The sequence below is a fragment of the Corvus moneduloides genome, chromosome 6 (assembly GCF_009650955.1).
Source record: "Corvus moneduloides isolate bCorMon1 chromosome 6, bCorMon1.pri, whole genome shotgun sequence".
Lineage (NCBI taxonomy): Eukaryota > Metazoa > Chordata > Aves > Passeriformes > Corvidae > Corvus > Corvus moneduloides.
The window spans coordinates 8604213-8626626 of NC_045481.1; the positions used below are offsets into that span (position 1 = coordinate 8604213).

A 22414-nucleotide genomic window follows, 5' to 3' on the forward strand; every position below is an offset into this window, starting at 1 on the left:
TAAATTATGTCTCAGTCTATAATGTATTAAAATGCTCAGGGTCATGTGTTTGCATATATGGACAAGTTTGCCTGAATGCATCAACCAAGGAAGCCACTCGGTCCCAAAGAAAATAAAACTCAGCCCATTAAAAGCAGAATTTATAACACAATATTTGACTACACCTTTCTAAGTAAATGAACCTCTAGGAACTGGAATGAAAGCTGTGCCAGCCGCTGTACCCTTGTGTCATCCCATTTATCTCACTTATCAAGGCAGTGGCTCCAAATGATGCAGAATTAGTCCTACAAGTAGGATCCATTAGAGTCAACCAAGCTCAAACCCAAAAGGTTTTAGACCACGGCACAAGTCAGTATGAAAGCACTGGATCAAGAACACTAGAGCAAACTGTTAGAAAACCAACATATTGATCCAATCTACACTGGCCATCTGATGAAAACAAAGTGAAAACATGTACCAAAAAAATCACTCCTCTCATGTTGTAAAACCACTTAATTTGAAAAAAAAAGTCAAAGGAATTAGATTATTATTAGCATTAAGACAATTCTCAGTTGCCCACTGTGCATTATTGTACTGCTTAAAACGTAACACTTTACTGGACTTATATTAATGTTACCTACATATTTATTCTGCGAAGCACAAAATTATCACTTCCAAATGTAGCGCAAAATCTTTGATGCTTACGCAGTGAATCCGTTGATCATATGAGCATATTTCAAAATGACAAGATCTAACCAGCCACAGCGCCTCTTTCTGCCCGTAGTTACTCCCCACTCGTGGCCACGGGACTGTAAAAGATCTCCGATTTCCTACAATAAGACAGAGACAATGCTGATGGGCGCTTCACTGAAAACATGGCTGGAAAACAAATACAAACAAATATAGATGGATAGCAAGAAAAATATGGTTGTTCCAATTTCAAAGCTATTTTTCAGGGAAAAAAAGATTGCTAGGAGAGGACTAAGGCAGAGAAGAAATCCCCTCATGCAGAGGATTTTTGTATTGCAATCACTAGCATTTCAAATCACGTATTTAATATGACTTTCATGTTCCAAGGAGAGACTTTTCTTCCTTCTTCATCCAACAGGAAGATTTCCTTGACAGTTCAGTCCTTTATAAAATTTTGTTTGCATTTACTTTCTTCATCTGGTCTTCTGACATCTTTCGGTTTTGGGTACAAGACTGTAAATGCTTGGGACAAGACCAATGCTTGTACAATGTCTAGGTCAAAACAGCAGCAGGGCGCCATGCCTAGGGCTCCTCGGTTCTACCACAGTATGAGACTGCCAGCTGCTCCATTCAGACTGGCAGTGTCTATATTGTGGTAAAAATAAAGAAGGAAGAAACTTTATGTTCATGGTTCATAAACCCAAAGGATACCAACAACTCATCTGAGCCATTAGAAAAAGATTTTAGCAACTAAATCCTTAAATTAGATTCGGAACACTGACCTAGAGATTGCTGTGTGCATAGCTCATAATCAATACCCTGAGCTTTCTAGCTTCTTGATAATGAAAATACAGTGGACAGTTTAAAACAATCAAAACCTCTCCCGTTCTTTTTACCAACCCATTTGTGCATGACTGGCTGATGCACACACCACATTTATTCTATAAATCACCCAGAACACAGGCTGTTAAGCGCAGAAGTTGTTCTTGTAATTTAAGCTCTTCTGGGATGCACTGACAGTTCCAGTCCACAACAAACTCTCACCACTGAAACACACCTAATGATGTTATATAAGATGATGAAATCTATTTTCACACTGGTCATTACAACAGAAGTGTGGTCACTGCAATGTAACGTCATCACACTCGTGTTTCTCTCCTCTGATGTAAAATACCCTAAGTTCATAATGTAATTCTCCTCTCTTCACGAGTGTGATTGCTCAGCATTACTATTACTGTGTTTATTTATCAGTGGAATAACCCTTACCCCATTCCACTGACTGTTACTTGTTGCCAGCTGTGTATATCACATTTGTAACATTAAACCTACATTGATCTGCTCGGTGGGGAAGGCCCCGATGCCCACACGGGTGGTGTAAGCCTTCACCACGCCGTACACGTCACCCACGTGCTGCGGGGGAATGCCGAGCCCGGTGCACACACCGCCCACGGTGCAGTTCGAGGAGGTCACGAAAGGATACGTGCCTGTCAGAAAAACACAACAGCACAGCCCTCTGTCAGCAATGGTAATAAACAAAGACTGATTTTCCTTCATCAGTTCAAAGAAGGTTTTCACTTCTGTGTTTGGCTTTAAAGGTAAATTGGAACAGCAGACAAAAAGGGAGGCAAATTCTTTTTATTACGTGTCATTCATCCTTTGCAACTTTCACTGAGGATTGCCCACAAGGGAGAAATTCAAAAGCTTCTCAATACTACCTCCATTAGGCACGGGATCTATTATAGGATGCTGCTGCTCTGTAAAGCTTTTTTTCAATGTTCTGCGTATCACAGGAGGTATTTCCACTACATTCATGGAGAGCCTGGTGTAAAGGTCACAGTCTGACAGTCCCATTGCTCTGCAGAAGTGGCTCTGAGTATCTGCCACGAATTGTCTAAGTCTTAAGAGGTTACTCATGATCTCTACACTGTGACTCTGGATTGGAGAATCTCTTCAGTCCTTAACTTTTTCTTCACTGATTTAATTAGACTTTTGGTAAGAAAGCAGAGCAGAGACCAGCTGTAGCAGCAAGACTTAGAGGTTGCCGCACCAGTTTAATCCTCCCCCCATGGCAGAGGAATTACCTAAGCAGCACTGCAATGAGTGCCTGGATTGTTTGGAAATGTGCACACATATTTAAGAGTAATCAAGACAAGAATATCTGAAGAGAAATTTCAGCTGCACTGGAATAAACTTCAGTAAAAATCAATATTTAAACCCTAAGCACTTAATCCTGTTAATGATACAATCTCTGTCTTAATGAGCTTTACTTCTGGGAGATATGTTCCTATTAAGGAAAGACTATTTTGTTTCTCTATTTTCCTGCTGTTTGCAAAGTCAGTATAAACACAAATCAAAATAAAACTAATCAAAATAAAACTGATCTCTTAGGAGTTAAGCTGAGTTTAGAATATAACTTACCAAAGTCAATATCAAGTAATGCTGCATTGGCTCCTTCAACAAGGATCTTCTTTGGGGAGCCATGAAGAGCTTCATACATAAAATACACACCATCTCGAACCATGGGTCTTATTTTTTCAGCATATCCCTGCAAATTGAGCACAAATGTCAGCTTCCCCAGACAATGGCTGGAAGCAGGCAACATTGTGTTCACTTTTGAAAGACAAAACATACAGATAAGTCTAAGCAGCCAGGCTCAATAACTGTGCTTTCCTGAAAAATACAACCATTAGCTTATACTCCATTCAATCTATTGAACCACTCATATAAGAAAACATGACTTATTATGGCATTAGAATGCTGTAATTTCTGTACCATTTCTGTTCACAGAGATGTGCTATGCCTACTGATTTTTTTTGCTATAATCCTTAGATAGTGTGCCTATAGTCTAGACACACTCAGAATGGGACTTAGAGCTAGTCCAAGCAACAAAAGAAAAACATGTCACTCCTTTTGAATATTATAAAATATCTTCAGGGTGTCAGCTCTGAAAAAGTATGAGACAAAACTTGGGAAAGGTAAGAGATATTTTTTAACATCCTCTTTTTCTTACACGTTCATGAAAGCTGTTTTACCAGTGGCTCTGTTGGATTTATTTGTAAAAAGACAATTTTCTTGTAATACCAGGATCTTGAAACATGTTTCCACAAACAATTCTTCAGTAAGCATGGAAGTCCCACTGACAGACTAGACACTAAATATAAAGTCATCACCCTGCATTGTCTTGACTACTTTGATACAACATTCAAAAAAGTAAAATATTATACAAGAATGAAATCCTCCACAGAGTTTACATTAATGTCTACAATAAGAGAGAACATTCTACTACAAAGCATGGCTACTGTTTATTAAAAGCTTTTATAATAATGAGCATATGCATTTTTCATCTAAATGAGCTCAGTAACTGCTATGTCTGGTACACTTCATTTTTACTTTTTAAAATTAAAATAAATATTGCAAGTGGTAAATCCTTACCTTTAGCTTTTTCAGTTGTCCTTCTATATCAATTTCCAATGTTGGAAACATTGACTTGTATTGTTGTGCCAGGTTTTTAAATCTGTAAAATATCGAAATTGTAACTGTGAGGAACAGAGTCACAGAATCACAGAACCTTTGGGCAAGAATTCAGTTTATATTAGGCACAGTATATACTGAAAGCTATAGTGAGAAAATGCCCAGGACTCTGACACCTCAACCAGTGCATTTCCCAATGTTCAAAATTATATTTTAAATGATGAGAAACTCTGTGAAGTACAGGAAATACACACACACACATTCTTCCTAATTTTCTTCTCCTTCTAGACAATTTATATACAAAATTCAGACACATATTTAAAAACATCCCCTTAAAAGAAAATCTGTCAGGCAAAATGTATCACTCTTAAACATAATATTTAGAAATGAAATGAAAATAGGTGTACCTTGAAGAAAATTCATCAAAGTCAGAGAGGAGGTCACAAATCCGAAGGCCTGTTCGTGCAGCTTTGGAAGAATATGTTGGTCCAATCCCCTTTTTCGTTGTGCCAATGCTAAATAAAAAGAAACACCCCCTCACTACGTATAAATACAGGCAAAAATATACTTTATGCCAAGTAATTTTGTCAAAGCTCTTCACTATATGATATATTGGGCAGGAGGTCTGAGACATAAAAAGATATTAAAGTTCTATGATAATAAATATATAGCAACTTTCAGGCTTTGCACTAGTATTCCTAATATTCATGGTATTCAGTAAAGCATGAGGCCTTGAGTCTGGCTGACAGTTTGTTCACTAACATAACCAGGAACAGAACAGAGTCACAGAATTAGTAACATCAACAAGGCTCTTTAGAGATACATTTCATTTCTGTTTTCCAAAATTACACTGATTTTTCAAATTTATTAGCTATTAATGAAATGAGGGTGTTGAAAATATTTACTTTTTGCCTTCTTGTGCTTGACGTTGCACTTCCTGGAGCCCATCTACTGCCTGGTGAAAGTCAAACACTGCAGTGGAAAATCAAACGGATATAGTGAGAGAACAAAGGAGAAAAATATTCTTGAAATCACAGACATCCATAATCTCAAGACAAAGTGCCTTTGCTGTCACTGACAGTGCACAGGCCTCCTCAAGTGAAAACAGAGCGAGTATTCCTTGAACACTGTGAAAACATGTAAAACATCACTCTTCAGTGGACACAGATTTCATTACTATGCTTCAGATTGCACAACATAAGAAGCTGTGTTAGATCTAATACATAACTGCTCTGAGGAATAATAATTTAATTTAGCATCATGAACTAAGCAATCATTTGTGAGGGCTTTTTCCCCTTCAATCAGCACTTACCTATATGTGCTCTATCTGATATAATCAGTCTTTTCTCCCAGTCTTTTAAACCTGTCAAAAGATGAAGAAAGGTAGGATTTCAGCTGTGCTGATTGGTCAAACTTTAACATTGGCTTTTACTTTTTCTATGTCTCTCTGCTAGTTTATATGGCTTCTTGTTAAGATAACTAGACAAAATGGATAAAACACAAGACAATATCAAATATCAGCAATGTTTCTGTTGAGAAACTTTTCTCATTTTTGACTTACCAGCTTTCTCATTTTGATATGGGCACAGATACTTCTTTTTAATGCCTGAATGCTGTGGCTTACACAATATTCTTTAAGGAAATATTCTTGTTTAACTTGCTACACAATACATCACTTAAACTTCATTTGTGCCTCAGAAAATGGAGAATTTTTATATAGAAACATAAAACAATCTAAGAAGTAGAGGACCTTGGAAGGTCATAGGGCCTAAAGCCTTGCTCAGAACCAACTGAGTTTATATTTGGGCGCAGAAACTCCGGCTTAAATCATCCCTATTTGAGGTCAAAGGAAGCTTAGCACACACTTTAGGATTTACTTTCCACCTAAGGTGGCATCAAATGCCATAAAACTCCATAAAACCCATGAAAAGACTGTTTTTGAAAATACGTCCAAAGACTACCATACATTTCAACATTTTAAATACTATTCCCTCATTTAAAATCCAGGATGTTATTACTGCACTGAATACTTATGGTCTGAAACAACAGCTTACAAAAATCCTCAACCTGGCTGCCGATATAAAGGTAGGTTAAAAATTACTTGATACAAACCTTTCTTTTCATTCTTTTCAGCTTCTTCAAATAGGCCTGGTAAATGTATAACCACTCCATTACCTTTGGGAACATAAATGATTTATTTTAAAGCAAGGAATAAAATACTCATTTTTAGGATGTAAGGTCTCTAAACACTTGCTGTCTAAAATTTTATTGAAAAAGTAAAACTAAATTTCACACAAAGCGATCTTGAGAACTTCTTGGATAAATCCTGATTTGGGGTAAGCAGCTACTAGGCTGCTAAACTGAGGAAAACCAGAGCTGGCTTGTTTCAGGCATGAACGCCAGGCTGCTGCACAGCCAGCTGAGGTAAGCGGATTCTTGTCTTTGTTTATGGTGGACTTTGCCCTACAACTTCAGCCTCAATTGTTCACAGGGAAAAGCTCAAAGAAGTCTCTGGCCTTACCACACTGACAAGCCTGTGTGAAAATATTTAAATCTTCTTCAGTATTCAGGTATTTGTTTTAAATTCAGGTCAAATTAGTGCTGTAATACATTAGCAATGCCTTTCCCTGGCTTGTGAGCTACAAAACAGAACCCACAAGAGATAAAGAGCAGTACTGGTGAGACAGGGAGGATTAGTGATGCAGTGGGCTGGAAACAGCTGCTGCCTCCTTCTTGGGAATGTCAGAAATATATGCAAGAGCCTGTCTCAGCCTAAATTTAGCATAAATCAAGTTAAAGTCGTTACTAATTGACAAGGGAGTAAATAGGAAAGCAAGACAACACACCATATTTAGCTGAGAGAAAAAATACGTTTAATAGATTTCAGTCATCCACTTGGAAATTATTAAATGGAACAAAATGAAACTCCATGACTCACTAGAACTTACACTCATTTCTCTCTGAAAGAATCAAAACTTTGGACAAGAGGCTTAAATTTTCCTGCTATGTAAAAACAAGTTTAATGTCCAGTGAATGATGCAAATCTTTTTATGATGCCATCTGCACCAAACATCTTTATAGCAGAATACATCATCACCCTAAGCAGCTGGTGATGTGAACAAAAAGTGGACTGGATGATGACCTAAGTAGAGCCCTGCTTTTTGGGGCCTATTTCTAGGAAGTCAGCAAAGAGATGTCAGACATAATTAGCTAAGTCCTACCATTTGTGTGCTCAAAGAATAGCACAGATATTTCTGAAACTACAAAAAGAGACTGCAAGTAGAGGGTAGGGCCCAAACTTTACTATAAAGTATAAGAAGGAACAACATGATAAGATGTTCTTGCTTTCAGTTTTCTAAGAGTGGAAACTAAGCTGACACTGAAAGTAGAGTAACTCTTCATGTTAAAGCAGCAGTCAAGCAGCCGAAGCCAAAGCAAATCTGACTGAGAGCCATGTTTTTACTTTCTTGTTACTATAAAACAGTTGCAGCTATCCACTACACAATGTCATTTTTTATAATAAGTTCCAAAAATGTCTTACCAATAAAAGAAATTGCCTTTTGATTAATGATGCCACTAGGAAACAGGTGAAAATCATATTCTTTCCCATCGACAACCACAGTATGTCCTGCATTATTCCCACCCTGCAAGAGAAAGAAACACATGAAGAATAATGGTCTAAACTGTCAGCAGATGACGTGGCAAGACCATCTTTTTTTACTTATACATGTCTTTGGTCACTGCTTTCTCCACCTCATAGTTTCCTAACATGGTGTAGCATCGTAAAAATGGCTCAGACAGGACAGTGAGGGGGTTAAAGGAGTTCAGCAGGACTCGGTAGAATTATGAAGCAGAAGGACACCATGGAGTCAAGGCAGGGCTACGGCAGAGCAGGAATTAATACAGGAGTGGTGGCATAAGCTAGAAGAGAACTGAAACTTTCTGGGAAAAAAACGCGGAATTAACTACCACCCTTGGAGTCCTGTCACTGACATGCCTACACGAGCTTATCCTTTTTTAGGCATCTTCTGTACATGGATGTTTCCTTGAGTTTAAGTCCAGTATTTCCCTTTGAATGGAAGCTCTTCCCATCTGCCCAACCACAAACAGCTACTGCTTCTCTTGGGGTTCAAGAGAGAGGTTCTTTGTCATGTTGGAAGAATGTGCAGACTTTGCAGCTTCACTAAATGGCCTTGTCAGTCACAGAATATCCTGAGTTTGAAGGGACCCACAAGGATCATCGAAGTCCAGCTCCTGGCCCTGCAAAGGACCACCCCAGAAAATGGTTAAGGGATGATCTTCCCAGCTACCACCACCACCATTGTATGGAGTCAGCTACAATTCATGACTTACATAGCTATCTACCAGAACTGAGAATAGGAGCTGGTATTGTCCTTACTAAAGTGCTTTTCCACAAACAGCTTTAAAAGAGAATGATGTGACAACACACAAACTTGGAAAGAGGTGAGCAAATCAAGGTCATGAGCTGATTTGACCAGAAACATTAAGAGTTTTAAAAATTAAAGATCCAGTTTACTCAGCAGGCTTAGTGTATTTTCCTGCTGTGTCTTGATACCAGTTTGTCTCCTACTGATAAGGTTGGGAAACCTGACTACTTGTCTGCTGTGGTGCTACAGGCCTTCAGTTCTCCCAAATGATTACAAATCTTTGTGGGTTTGATACAAGGACTGAATGATTTCAACTGTCTAGAATGAGAGCATCTACTGGAAGGGGAACTGAGACTGCCACCGGTAATTTGCAGACAATGAAGAGTGTTGGCTGAATGAGTGAAGTTACACAAAAACTCTGAGAAAGGACAGTCATTTAGGAAAATGAATAATAAAACACGTTATTCCAGAGTCCAATTTATTCTTCATTTACTCATTTGCCCGTTTGTATGTAAAACTCAGGAAAATGGCAACTGACATATCTTTCAAAATGCGGATAAATGCTGAAACACAAAATTAAGAAAATAAAAACTATGGGTTACAAAAAGAGAATTTTTTTTAAGCAGTGTGATGGAGAAAAACATTAAGAAATGTTCGCCTTCAAACATGGCGAAAGTAATTTTCATGCTATGGAACATGTGAGCTCAACAATTAATTTTAAACAGGTACCCTGCTAAGAGAGAGCTGAGTAGGAGTTATAACAGAAAAAACAGTACACACAAATTTCATTTGACTTAAAACTGCTGGGTAGCTCATCCTTAGGATGGGAAGGACTCCCAAGTGTTTTGCTAATGCAGAGTTATAACTTGTCCAGAGAATCCTGGCTATTTTGCTTGCCTCCCAGATATAATAAACCAGTTGTAGGAACCTGGATCTAGTTAAAAGTACTCAGTTTTTTAGAAGGTTAATAAATCAGTCAGGAGAGTACTTTACATGGTATTTAAGAGGCCTGACTCTGGTGGATTGCACTGGTTGATTTTATTATCAGGCTGAGAAAGAAGCTAATAACTTCTCTGGGACCCCGAGCTTTCCTTTTCTGCTCACCTATAGAAGATGGCAAGATAGAAACTTTGAAAGAATTAACTCCATCATTTAACACCAATTTAACCTCCACTACGAATGACAATTTCCTCTTTTCCTCAGAAAATTGGGAACCAGGCTACTTCGAAAGTATTTGTTATCACAATGCTATAGTTACACTCTGCTTTTCTTAATCAACATGAATATGAACAAATGAAATCAGGCTTGAGGACTCACAATCTGAGATAACAGCATTCCTAAACTAAAGTCAATGGTATTTTCTTGTATCCTAAATTTTCAGAAGGTGGGATACACCAGTATGGGAATGTTTATGAAAGACAGTTTAAACTTTTGGAAAATTTCCTGAACAACTGACACCCAGACAAATGCTCTTTCTTTAGCAAATTATTAAAAATGGATGTTAATCAAGCAGCTTGTGAAAGCTGGCATACATAAAAAAGGCTGAAGCACAGAAACACCATCAGATAAGTTACGTCCTTTAATGGCCAAAATCTCTGATACACTTTCAGTCCCTCTGAATAGATAACACAAATCAAAAATTCAGTGACAGGCCACCTAAACCAGCATTTCTGTAATTAAAAACTAGTATTGCCATCTCTGGAACTGCATTTTGCATTGCTCATGTTGGTCTGTGTGTCCTAAACAAGTGTTTTCCAAGTATATTTTTATAGCTCAACTAATTATACTTTTATAAATATAATTGAAGTGATAGCAGAGCATTGAATTACCCCACAGACATGACCACACTTGCAAAACATTACAGTGGTCTGATGAGATATTTTCTGTTTATTATCTGGTCATCTCAGTAATTTCTCATGTTCAGTTACACAGCTATTCTAACAGCATATGGGCAGCCCAACAGCTGAGATATTAAAGACATCTACTCCTTTTCTAATTTTACTTCAGTTCTGAGAGTCGCTGTAGGACCTCTATTAGCAATTTCTTTTCCTAACAAAATATAAGTGTACCTAAAATCTTATATAGGCTTAATTTGAAGACTACACATTTGAAGGTGCAGAGGACTACCTGGTACACTGCAACTGTGTGAGCTCCCCTCTTTCCCTGAAGTGGTATTTCATTAAAGTGGTGTGAACACTAACACACAGAGTGACAGTGTTCTCTGGACCCTCAGGATGCTTCCTCTTGGACCAAGAAACTTTTGGAGCCTCTGCTTAGCCCTTGCTTCAAACACACGAACATCATAAACTTCCATTTAATATCCAGACTCTGCCATGCAGCACTGAGCCCACCTGAAATGTATTTATCTTCTACCATTTGCAATCACTAGAGGTGGTATTTGTCTTCTTTTGCAGTTCTTCAAAAATGTCTCTAACAAAGGGAATGTTAAGGCAACAACTTCTGACAGACTAATCATCAGTGCCATTTTGGTATGATCTGTATTGTGAAATGATGGCATGACCAGAGATAACAATTAGCAGTTGCTGTGTAGTCTGGGCATCCCCATTAAACCACTCTGGTGCAGGAAATGCTGTTCCCAGGAAGGCATCATTAGGGAAGCTGCTCCAGCAGCATCCATACACACTCCTCCCCTGCTCCAGGGTGTGCCCCTTCCACAGGGTACAGTGGAATCTAGGGTTTTTTAAAGTTACTTTAAAAAAATGATTAAGTTGTACTCAGATAAATTGTTTTTTCTGTAAGATTTTAACCCATATTTTCTGCATTTTTATAATCCAAGTGTAAAATTACATATTGTCCCAGTACTAGAAGGAGCTACAGGAACTAAACTACCCCATGAAACATTGTATGGTCTTTTTCCAGCACAGCACTTTGTTTAAAAAAAAAATCCATTCCCAAGCTTTTTATGTGCTGATCTACTTGTGGTATCGGATTGTTGCACTGATGTACATTGATTACTATTCCACAGTGCTTGAACACCAGAACTTTATCAATACACTAAACTGAGAAGCTATATCTTACCAGTGTTAACAACTGTAGCTGGCATAAACAGTACCAGGGAATTAATAATTATTATGAATAGGTTGCCACAGGACAGTCATTGTCTTTATAGTAGAACTTAAAAAACCATGAAGAAACAAACCCACTTCCCAAACTGCTCAAAGCCTGCTATTTTGGCCTGTATTGTTTTTAAAATTATCATGTCTTTATTCTCTGCAGCCAAACCATCCCAAGACAGAGAATTTATTTTGAGAGCAGCAGTGAGGCTGTTCAGTACCTGCAGCAGGAACTCGATTCTCCCAATTAGCCTTATGATACATGTTTGAACAGGAAGGAAATGTGTCCTGATGTTCACAGGTGTTTCTGCCTGCTCTGGCCAGGCACGTGGTATACAGGAGTGTTTCCAGATGCTCTCCTGGTTGGCACATCCTTCATTTGCTCAGTGCTCCCCAAAATGCCTGAACACAATTTTATTAAGTATATTGATATGAAAAATAATCAGATCACATATAAAAACCTTAAAAGCTGATGGTAGTTTCAAAATATAACTAGAGTGTGAACCAGAAACAGATTTATTTTTGATGAGTACCACAGTGATCAGTTTTCACCCTCTTCCAGTTAACAGTGGGGAAATAACAGAAACTGGTTTTTGAAGATCTGCAGCCAACACCACCACGGTGTGTGTGACACACCAGAAGTACACAGAGCTCCTCAGCATTGCTACATGCAGTCAATGTATGAAATGTAATGACCAGGTTTTGAATAAATGAGTTAGAAACAAAAACATAGCTCCCCGTGCTTTCTAGCACAGATATCTCCTTGAACTATCTGAACACGGTTTCAGTACTGGCTGATATGCCTAAGGCAAACCTCGTGTGTATAAATGGGAATATCAAGTAGGAGTAGAAAGATTGTATTACCTCTCCTTTTGGCAGTCGTGCAACTGCTACTAGAATACTGTGTCCTTGGTACGGGGACAAGATTACAAATGATCCCCTCTGGCATTATTATATGAATTTATAATCTATGAATTGAAATACCAGCCACAAAACAGCAGTTTGGAAGTCTGCATCTGAAAACTAATGCTATGACTCCTGTCTATCTCTCTTCATTCTGAGTGTCCCAGTAATGCTAATTCCATCCATCGATGGAGCAAAACATTTTCTGAAATTCAACTGTATCTGCAGGCCAAACACCTCTCTTGTGGCACTAACAGGCAGGCTACAATATACTTCTGTTTTGTTACCTGAATTGAGTAATTGTCTTCATTTTACAACATTTTATATGTGAATAACAAAAATGAACATTATTACATAAATTGTTTCTTCCCTTAACAATTTAATTAACAATGGCTATTTCTAACTTATATCAGCAACTGCCTGGAACTAATCTGAATAAATGTAGCTAATAAGTGCTACCAGCATAACTGGCTTTGACATGAACTTTATAATAATATAGATCCATTGACTTTGATGGGATTTCTTGTTATTTACACCATTGCAAATGAGGTTTGTACATCACTGGTCCTAAAAAAATCCAGTCAGACAAGTGCAATACATTAAGTGCTTTGTACATGTAGACCCTTCAAGATGTCACTGAATCACCTGTGTGTGAAAGCTTTTGTCAGTGACTGGAAGTGCTGCACATTCCAGTTGCAAGGTTGTTGCCATAGCTGCTTGTTAGTTTTCCTTGCTGGAAGTTTTTTTTGCTAATTTTTTTCCAGTTTAACTATTGCCAAGTAACATACAACTCACTCCAACTCAGGTTTCAAGAGGTTGACCATAACTTTGTTTTTTTATTTTTTAACTCAACCCATTGGGAAGAGGTGGGTTGGCAATAATCAGAAGTATCCTCTATCCCACAAGAACTGAGGGAATGGAGTTCTAAAGCTGAGGTGATGACAAAAAGCTGGTGTGAGCTGCAAGTTTATCTCCAGACCCCAACCATCCTCAGCCAAATCTGGTTTGTTTTGCTCTTCTTTCCCAGGACTTTGTTGCAATAATGATTTCAAGAACAAACAACTCTGCACAGAACTGCTACACCTGACTCCTGCCGCTGTTCAGCTGTGCCCCTCAGCTGTCTTAGAGAATGAACAAAATCCATAGGATCTCAATCACAACTAAAACAGTGATCCTTGCAAAAACTCCCAAATTCCTGTGGGAGGAGACCTTCTAAAGCTTAATGCGATAATTAGTATGATTACAAACACATTCACTCTTGAGAAGAGCAGAGCAAGATTTTTGACCCTTTAAAGAAACAAAATTATTTGTAGCACAAATGAAAAACCTGAAGCTTATATCATATATTGCACCAATAATGCAGTATTTTTTCTTTACTACAAAAAATGACCCTAACTTACACAGATACCTTGGTCTTCCTAAGCATCTGAAAAATGCAACTGGAAAAGCCAGGTCTAATTCAACTCAGGTTTTAAACAACAATCAGTGTAGGCAAACTAGACACTCAAACACTAGTTATTCTCTCTCAAACTGAATCCATGTTTTTGTCAAGCCACATCAAAATAATATACCACAACAGACCACTACAACAAAAGACATACTTACTCCAGCAATGGATGCAAAGAATATCAATTCAAGGTGTATTGATAGAAAATACTACAGTGGCAAAAATATTCTTACTAATGTTAGCAGAATACTAAAATAAAGGAAATCAAACATGAAAACCCAAGATAAGTATGCTTGTCTTTAATTCTCTCTTCTGAAGAAGCATAGTCATGTCCCTGTGGGAAGTAATATGATCCAAGGATATGAGCATAACTTTTCTTATATCTGTAAACAAGTTAACAACAGGAATGAAATAGAACAGATGTCATTTCAGTTTAATTTTCAGCTGTTTTCTTTTGATGCTTGTAGAGGATAATAAATTCATCAGGCTTTATAAAGGGGATTGAAAATTAAGCTTGCTTTCTTATGGAGATTTGGAAACTTTAAACCTGACCTTCTCATACAGTATTTATAATCCTGGTGGTCCTGAGATGATCTTGCTGATGCCCAGAGGAAAGGCTAGTTTAAAATAGCAGTGTCACCATGTTGTTCTAAAGCTTAAAATGATATAGTGTGGCATGTAAGTATGTATCAGCAGAATGAAAAATAAAATTGGATAAAGTACCTTAGAAGTGACAGATTGCTATGAAAAAATTTTCAAGTTTGGAAGGGTGGACTTCTTTATTATAGATAAAGAAACAACTCACACTTAAATCCTCTCCGGTGTTGAATAGTAAAATAAAATCTACTTGTGTTTTTGCAGGGAATCTTGCAAAAAATGACTTAGAAACCTGTATGAATGTACATGCAAATGGGATTATCAACCTTCCCAAACATTTGAGAAATCAAAAACAACAGTCCTGCAGTCACTGCACACTCATGACTTCAAGGTCATCAATCTCTTCACTGAAGATCATCAAGCACTAAATCATTAGGAGATTAAAGTCTTTTCCTGCTACTTTATCCTATAGGGAAAAATTACACTAAATATCACAGTTAAATCTCATTGAAAGGAGAGCAACACATGACACACAGAGAAAAACAGTAGCCAACAAGCTCCTGTAACTCCACATAATCATCACATAAAACTGCTCTAATTTAATCCCTGTTGCAAACAGTTCCAGTAGCCCATGATCAATAGGGACAGTCACAACAACGTGTGGCTGCTCACCCTGCCCTGTCAGCAGCAACAGAGGAACAAAGGAAACCTCCCCATCTCGCACCTAAACCACCCAGAGAAACTACTCGTCTGGCATTTCTGCCATGCTTGGGTTTTATTATTCAGTTGCTTGCCCACAGGATTTTCCTTTGCATTCTTCAAAGTACTGTTACTAAAATATATGACATTTACATTGCATTCATCAAAACACTAACACAAGGAAACAAGGAAACTTACAATAATATGCAACACTTACTTGTATGGAAGTATTGGGCACATCCCTTCACCCTTGTTTAAATTGTTCACTAATGTTGCAATGCTTCCCCAAACCCAAAACGTTGCCAGGCTTTTCTTACTGGTAAGACCTTCTCAAACTGATTTGTTAACATCCACTACATTGAGAAAATAAGCCACTCCACACTCTTGGTTTATGACCTGGTTAAATCTCTCAGTCCAAGTAACTGTGAAGTACTCAACCACAAAAGACCTTAACAGCCAGTTTTTCTGGTACCCTTTTCAGCCTCCTCAGCTTTTTTTCACTATTAACATCAACTGTAGTTTTTGTCCATGTGCCTCAAAAGATCACATGATCTTTGGAACTAAAGAAATTCTTAACTTGAAAGCATAGACTTGATAGAAGAAATATTTTAAAAAGTGATTCCATATTTAGTGCAAAACAAAAACTTTAATATGAGAAGCTTAAGAAATCTAGTAACAGCTCTTCTTAATGCAATGACATTCTTACTATTTGGTGTTGCTTCCTGTATTCAGTTCTTAAGGGAATGCTGATAACATCAGGCAGATTGTTTCCAGACTTCCAGAAGGCAGAATTGTCACAGGCACACCGCAGCAGCAGTGCCAAATGACAGCTTGAAAAATTTCTTAAAAACTGCCTTGGCCTAGTCCCTGCTGCTGAATCACTGCCACTGGTGTGAAGGGAACAAAGGCATGCATTTGTGTTGCAGCTGGTTTACACATTTATTCAGTAACCACGATGTGGCCTGGGGCAGGTAGAGGTGATAATCACAGGGCCTCTACACACCCAGTAGCAAAAGTTTTCCTATCTTTCATATTAGGCTTTTGGAAAATCTTTCCTTCCGGTCAATTTTTTAATCAAATTGGTGATGGGTCAATTTCAGTACTAAGTTACTATTACAGTGTAGCTTATGCACTCTCACCTTAAGGAAACAGCTAGAACTGCACGACAACCAGCTGGCCTCAGTTAACTGAGAACTTACTATGTGTGACTTTTTAGGAACAGCTCTAGTCCAAGCAGTGCCTCTGGAAGCACACCACCTTGGCCCTTGTGACAGGTGACTGTTTGATCATACTCCAAAACTGAGCTGAGAAATTAGCTAATTAAAACCCTGGTAGCTAACACCAGCCACCAGTTCTAGCTTTGAAGGTAGACACAAGACAAGAGATGAGGTGATGTGAGAAATGTACATCTGGAATGAGAGCTACCACTGAAAAAGTCACGATCTGAAATCATGTTTTGAAAAACACCAAAGCTCTCTTCCTAAGTATGTTATATGTATCCAAATTACTTCATCTTATATTCAGACAAGAGGCTGAGAGGCCATATAAAAAGTGAAGTCCCATTTTTGTGTCCAATATTCTCATAATCAAAAGCTTTAAACAAATACACAAACCATGTTTTTTAAAGAACATCAAAATGAAATATTTACCATTGAAATCTTTGGTTTTTACCCTTTCCTAAAAATATACCAGGGATTAAAAGTATTGCGCAGCATAACGTGACAGCTCCATGCCCCAGGAGGCCACAATAAGAAAGAAATATTAGCCTCTAATGTTCTTCTTCTGAATGCATTTGGTTTCTGAAGGAGCAGTTTAGAGGAAAAATGTTCTTGATATTCCTCACTAATAACCTGAACTTAAACCTACTCAGTTCCTTAACAGCCTGCTGTTACTAGTTTATTTAGTAATATCTTTTCTGCTTCTTTATATGGGTTTGTGGGCCTGTGTATCTGGTATTTTAATGAAAGCAGCCTGTGAAAAGTTTTGTACAGCATCATCCATAAGAACATTCAGAGATCTTTTACCCTTTCTGAAACACTCTCTTTTACAAAGAATGCTACAAGTATAAAGGTAAAATGAACTAATTTTTCATATTTAAATTACATCACATATTTCAGTGTCACTGAATGGCATGTACCCAATCATTTTGAACTCAGACTGTGTATTATCTAAGTACTAGTCAACAAATTAAGTCATGAATTCATGTGAAATTAAATTCTGAACGCTCAGGAAAATTACAGAGGCTGGGGTTTTAATGTAGAAATTTCTTTTAACATACTTTAAAGCTTCCCTTGTGCCTGTGATGGACTTCCTATTGCCATTCACCTGCTTGCCTTTCTTTCTAGTATCTCAGAAAACATAATTTCATTTCCTCTGCAGCCACCCATGTCACAGATTATTCTCACGAAAGCAACACACTGAAACACTTGAGAAACATTTAATGAAAATTATTTCCTTTTATGGAAACATTAGGGACCTACTGTTTTTTTAAAACCCCTTCAAACTCTAATCTGGTCCTGAATTTAAATCCCTATACAGAGAGGAGGGCAGCCCCACATTTTTTAAAATGTTAGCTCAAAGAGTATCCTACTGGGATGAAGAATTACTCTAGCTGGGACATTATTTCAGAAGACCTGAAAATCCTTTTTTCAGATATTCGTTTTCAAGATTTCTCTACTTCCATTTCTCTGAGGACTAAAACAAGCTGTTCAACATCATTTCCATCAATGTCTCAGAAAATGGAGTGGACAAGACATCAGGAAATAATGTTGTCAATCACCATATTCTAACAACAACAAAAAAATCCCTTGCAATTTTTTCTGACGTTTTCTCTAAAGTCTGTAATAAGTCATTCCGTGTTTCTTTTTAAGAAATTGTTTCTAATACACAAGTGCTATGGCACTGGAAGTTTTTCTTAGTTTCCAGGAGCAATGTGAAGCAGCAAGGTTCTGGTCCAAACACTGAGATTTTTCATGGCACTACAAAGCAATAATGAAGTTCCCCTCAAACTGATTACACCTGTAAGTTAATGACCTGCCATTATCACAGAGAAATCCTCAGTACTGTTCACATCCTCAAATATGTGCATATCTTTACTAAACCTTAACAGACTTCTAATAGAGGCAAAAATCATACACCATTATCTACTTGCATGATTGGCTTTGAAAATATGAAATATTAAATTATTAAAATGGCACATATTTTAAAGGATGCTCAAAACTGCAAATGCACAAAACACCCATTGAAGTATTAAAAAAATCCACTTCTTGCTTAAGTTGCATAATATTTGCCACTCATAAGTAAATCATGACTCAGATTTTCTTTTTCAAATGTTTTATAGTCAGACCTGAACTCTAATCCTGAAGACATCTCCTTCTAGCCAGTGTATCAGTAATCCTATTCTAGTATCACACGTGGTATATTGGGGAACACTATTTTGAAAAGAGCACAGAGCTTTTCTAGATCCACCTGCCTTCCATCCATCCATCCTGATCTCATCAGGCTGCAGAAAGACAATCTAATGTGCCCCGCAGCACATTAAACCATCTAAGCCACCAGCCTGTTGCTAACACACTAACCCCTCTGGCACGCTCACACACACACTCTTGTATCCTTCAGAAGGCATTCTGAGGCTGCACCTGGGGACTACGCCTGCAAAGTAGCTCTCTGGATGGACAGCAAATCTGCCCTGAAAGCAGCTTCAGGGCATCCCTCAAAACGGAGTCTAAAAAGAATCAATATGACTCCTTGCAGTAGTAGCAGTAACCCCATGAGAACGCACTGTTTCACAAGGGCCTTTATGAAATGCTCCTCCTCAGCTAAAACTTTAAGTTTTCCTTTCTCAGCAAAGCAACCCCAAGGCCTGAGTTTAAATTCCTAGTAACACATTACTGGGGGAGGCAAGGGGGAAATAAATACGGAAAAATAGTTATGGTCCTGATAATACATATTCATTAGCTACCTATTGGCACGAAAACTTCTCCCCAAGGAGTTTAACGTCCCAAGTGAAAATACTTCCTCCACTTTCTAAATATTTAACCTGCACAACAACATTTATTTACATAATATACTTAATTAGAGAAATGTCCTTGGATTTTTTATCTTAGATTCAAGGATGTCTGTAGCTTTTCAGTAGCTATCATACATTTTAAAGCAGAATAAATTTCATGGTACATACCAGCTGAGCTGGGCTAAGCTGACTACTTTTTAATGTGCTCACATAGTTTAAAGGGACAACAGACAGATTATTAGCTGTATTGGTTTAATATGTTCATAACTAATATTTGAAAACAGTTCTTCAGAAGTTATTACCATTATTGATACCCCATCCCTGGAGGTGTTCAAGGCCAGGCTAGACAGGGCTTTTAAACAGCTTGGTCTTGTGGAGGATGTCCCAGCCCATGGCAGAGGGATTGGAACTGGATGATCTTTAAAGTCCCTTCCAACACACTCTATGATTCTATTTGGAATCACCTCCGTGTCTAACTTGGTTTATATTATGCAAATACATTGTTTTGAGAATCCTTACAATCTGTTCAACTCAAAAATACCTATAAGCAAAGCCATGCAAGATGTTTCCTGTTTTCATGTAACTCGAAATCCTTATTTTTACGTAACTTGGGTTTTTGCCCCCTATCTTACTCAGGCTCAGTTTTAAAATATATTTTTTTAAAAGAATGAACTTCCAGGGGCTTTGCAGGGAACACAAGTCTGCCCATCCAAAACAGCCCCTACAGTAAAACTTTGGCAGACTCGTGAGGTTTATTGCGGCCGGCCTTCAGGCCGGCTCACAGCGCTTCTCCCCGGAGGAGCAGCACGCCCGGAGACACCCAGCCACCTCCTCACAGGCACGGGAACACCCCCGCAAGCACGGACCGGGCCCCGGGCCCCGAGGCTCGGCTTCCCAGGGCAGCCCAGCGCCGGGAAGCGCCCGGAGCGGCTCCTCCCCGGACAGGCAGCCCCGGGCCCCCGCCCGCCGGCACCTCGGGATCCAGTGTCGCTTATCGGGAAGGGTCAGCTATTTATATTTATAGCTCAGGGCTTTTTTTCTGTCCGAGTGGTATTTGGAGGCGCAGCCGGGGTAGGTCGGGGGGGTGTGTGTGGGGCACACGGCTGCCCGCCCGGACCCGTTCGCGTCCCACCGCTGGCTGCAGGAGAGGGACGGGGACTGGGAATAGGGAGCGGGGAGGGAGAAGACCAACAGCAGCGAGGAGCGGTAGCTGGAGGGAAACAGCGCTGGAGGGAGGAAAGGCGGAGCAGCGGGGACGGAGGGGCCCCGCACGGGGAGAAGGGCGCCGGGCCGAGGGGAGCTGGGGGAAAGCGGGAGCCGAAGGGAACGCAGGGCGGGGAAGCGCCGAGGGAGTGGCTGATAGAGCCGGCCCGGCACCCACCTGGCACCGGCACACAATGTCCGACTCGGTGGCCAGCAGGTCGACCACCTTGCCCTTGCCTTCGTCCCCCCACTGCGCCCCCAGCACCACCGTCACTTTGTTACCGCCCGGCTCGCTGCGCGCCCGCTTCAGCCCGCCGGCGGCGGGGTGGCCGCTGCGGTCGTTGGACGCCCGGGTGCCCGACATGCTGGGTGGGAGGGTGGCTGTGGCCGCAGCAGCCGCCGCCTCACGCTGCCTCGCTCCCCGCCGCCGCCGCCGCCGAACCCTGCGCGCTGCCCGCGCCGCGCCGCCGCCGCCCGCATTTAAGGGCGCCGCCGCCGCCGCCCGCCCCGCGCTGCGCTGACGTGCGGGGCCGCTGCCCCCCGGGCTCGGCCTCGGCCGCCCGCCCGCCCGCTCACACGCACGGTCCACACGCACACGGACACACACACGCTCTCTCTCACAGAACCTCTCCCACTCACAGTCCCCTCACACACACACACACACACCACACTGTACTGCCTCACAGACACAGTCCCCTCACACACATGCACACAGAGCACCCCTCACACACCCGGTTCCCTCACACACGCGGTCCCCTCACACACCCGGTCCCCTCACACACAGGCGCACGCTGACAGAGGCTGTGGAACTGTGAGAAGTGCACAGCCCTGGGGCACGCATGTAATGGGCACCTCAGAGAGATGCAAGTCCATGTCACCCTCAGGCAGACACATGAGTCTGAGGTGAGCCTGTGGTACAGACAGACAGACGGACAGGCACCGGGCTGCGAGGCACTCTCATGCAGGGGTCTGAAGCTGTGTCACTCTGTCAGGGGGCTGCAAGAGAGAGTCACAGCACACGGGTCCAAAGCATGTGGCTGTCACAGCAGTCTGAGGCCTGTGGGGCCATGTCACGTGGATGGACGGACACATGTCATACTGAGGTGCATGACTGTCACTGTGATACTCACAAGCACTGTCACTGTTACCAAGGTGTGAGGGTCTTCGGCACAGGAGCTGTGTCCCTGTGAGACACACACACGCATACAGAGTCCTGAGGCACATGACCCTGTGTCACTGACAGACAGACAGACACTGGCCTAAGGAACACAGGCTGCTGTCGCTGCAAGACAGATGTTGTCCTGAGACATTTGGGACTGTTGCTGTCAGACATCCAGGGAATTGCACACTCAGAGATGCCTGGCATGTGCACGGGTACACTCAGTGTACCCTGTGATACGTAACAATCAGAGGCAAAGGGACAGGCACGCGCGCTGCTCCAGCACACAGGGATCATGAGACACAAACATCCACCCGCAGGCCTGAGAAACACAGGCAGGCGCACTCTGAGTTTGACTGACACACACGTTAGCCTAAAATACATATGACTGTTGTTACTGAACTGGCACTTACCCTGTTGACAGACGCATACATAGTCTGTTCCATGGCCTGAGACGCTCGAGACTATTTTGGCAAGGCACGCATGCACACCCACACATACACTCACACACTGACCTGAAAAAAAAAAACCACAGGGCCATCCTTTTGAGACAGATAAATAAGCGAGGCATGTGGAGCTGTGTCACAAGGACACATTTAAGCACCCACTTCTCTTTTGTGACAGGCAATCAGACCATGCTTGTCACCTATAACCCCTGCCTCATGCACAAGGCACAGGCTAGGCTTGGCTTTTTCTGCAGCACGTGCCCTGTAGCTCCAGGCATGTTGGCACTGTGTCCTTTAAAAAAGTGACTTGAAATGTATACGGTTAACAGAATGGTCTGAGGCACATGCA

General features: G+C 40.5%; 1 protein-coding gene across 1 annotated transcript in view; it reads right to left on the reverse strand.

Moving 5' to 3' along the window:
* The window catches only part of ADSS1 (adenylosuccinate synthase 1), a 28152-nt gene extending 7233 nt beyond the window's left edge, over nucleotides 1–20919 (reverse strand). Inside the window, exons 1-10 of the mRNA XM_032112197.1 lie at nucleotides 20639–20919; nucleotides 7682–7784; nucleotides 6253–6315; nucleotides 5453–5503; nucleotides 5046–5112; nucleotides 4548–4655; nucleotides 4102–4183; nucleotides 3088–3214; nucleotides 1999–2153; nucleotides 685–809 (exon numbers count right to left, since the gene is read on the reverse strand). Of these exons, the coding sequence (XP_031968088.1) occupies nucleotides 685–809; nucleotides 1999–2153; nucleotides 3088–3214; nucleotides 4102–4183; nucleotides 4548–4655; nucleotides 5046–5112; nucleotides 5453–5503; nucleotides 6253–6315; nucleotides 7682–7784; nucleotides 20639–20824 (1067 nt within the window). The 5' untranslated portion in view covers nucleotides 20825–20919. The remainder of the gene's footprint in view (nucleotides 1–684; nucleotides 810–1998; nucleotides 2154–3087; nucleotides 3215–4101; nucleotides 4184–4547; nucleotides 4656–5045; nucleotides 5113–5452; nucleotides 5504–6252; nucleotides 6316–7681; nucleotides 7785–20638) is intronic.
* Between the last annotated feature and the right edge of the window lie 1495 nt (nucleotides 20920–22414).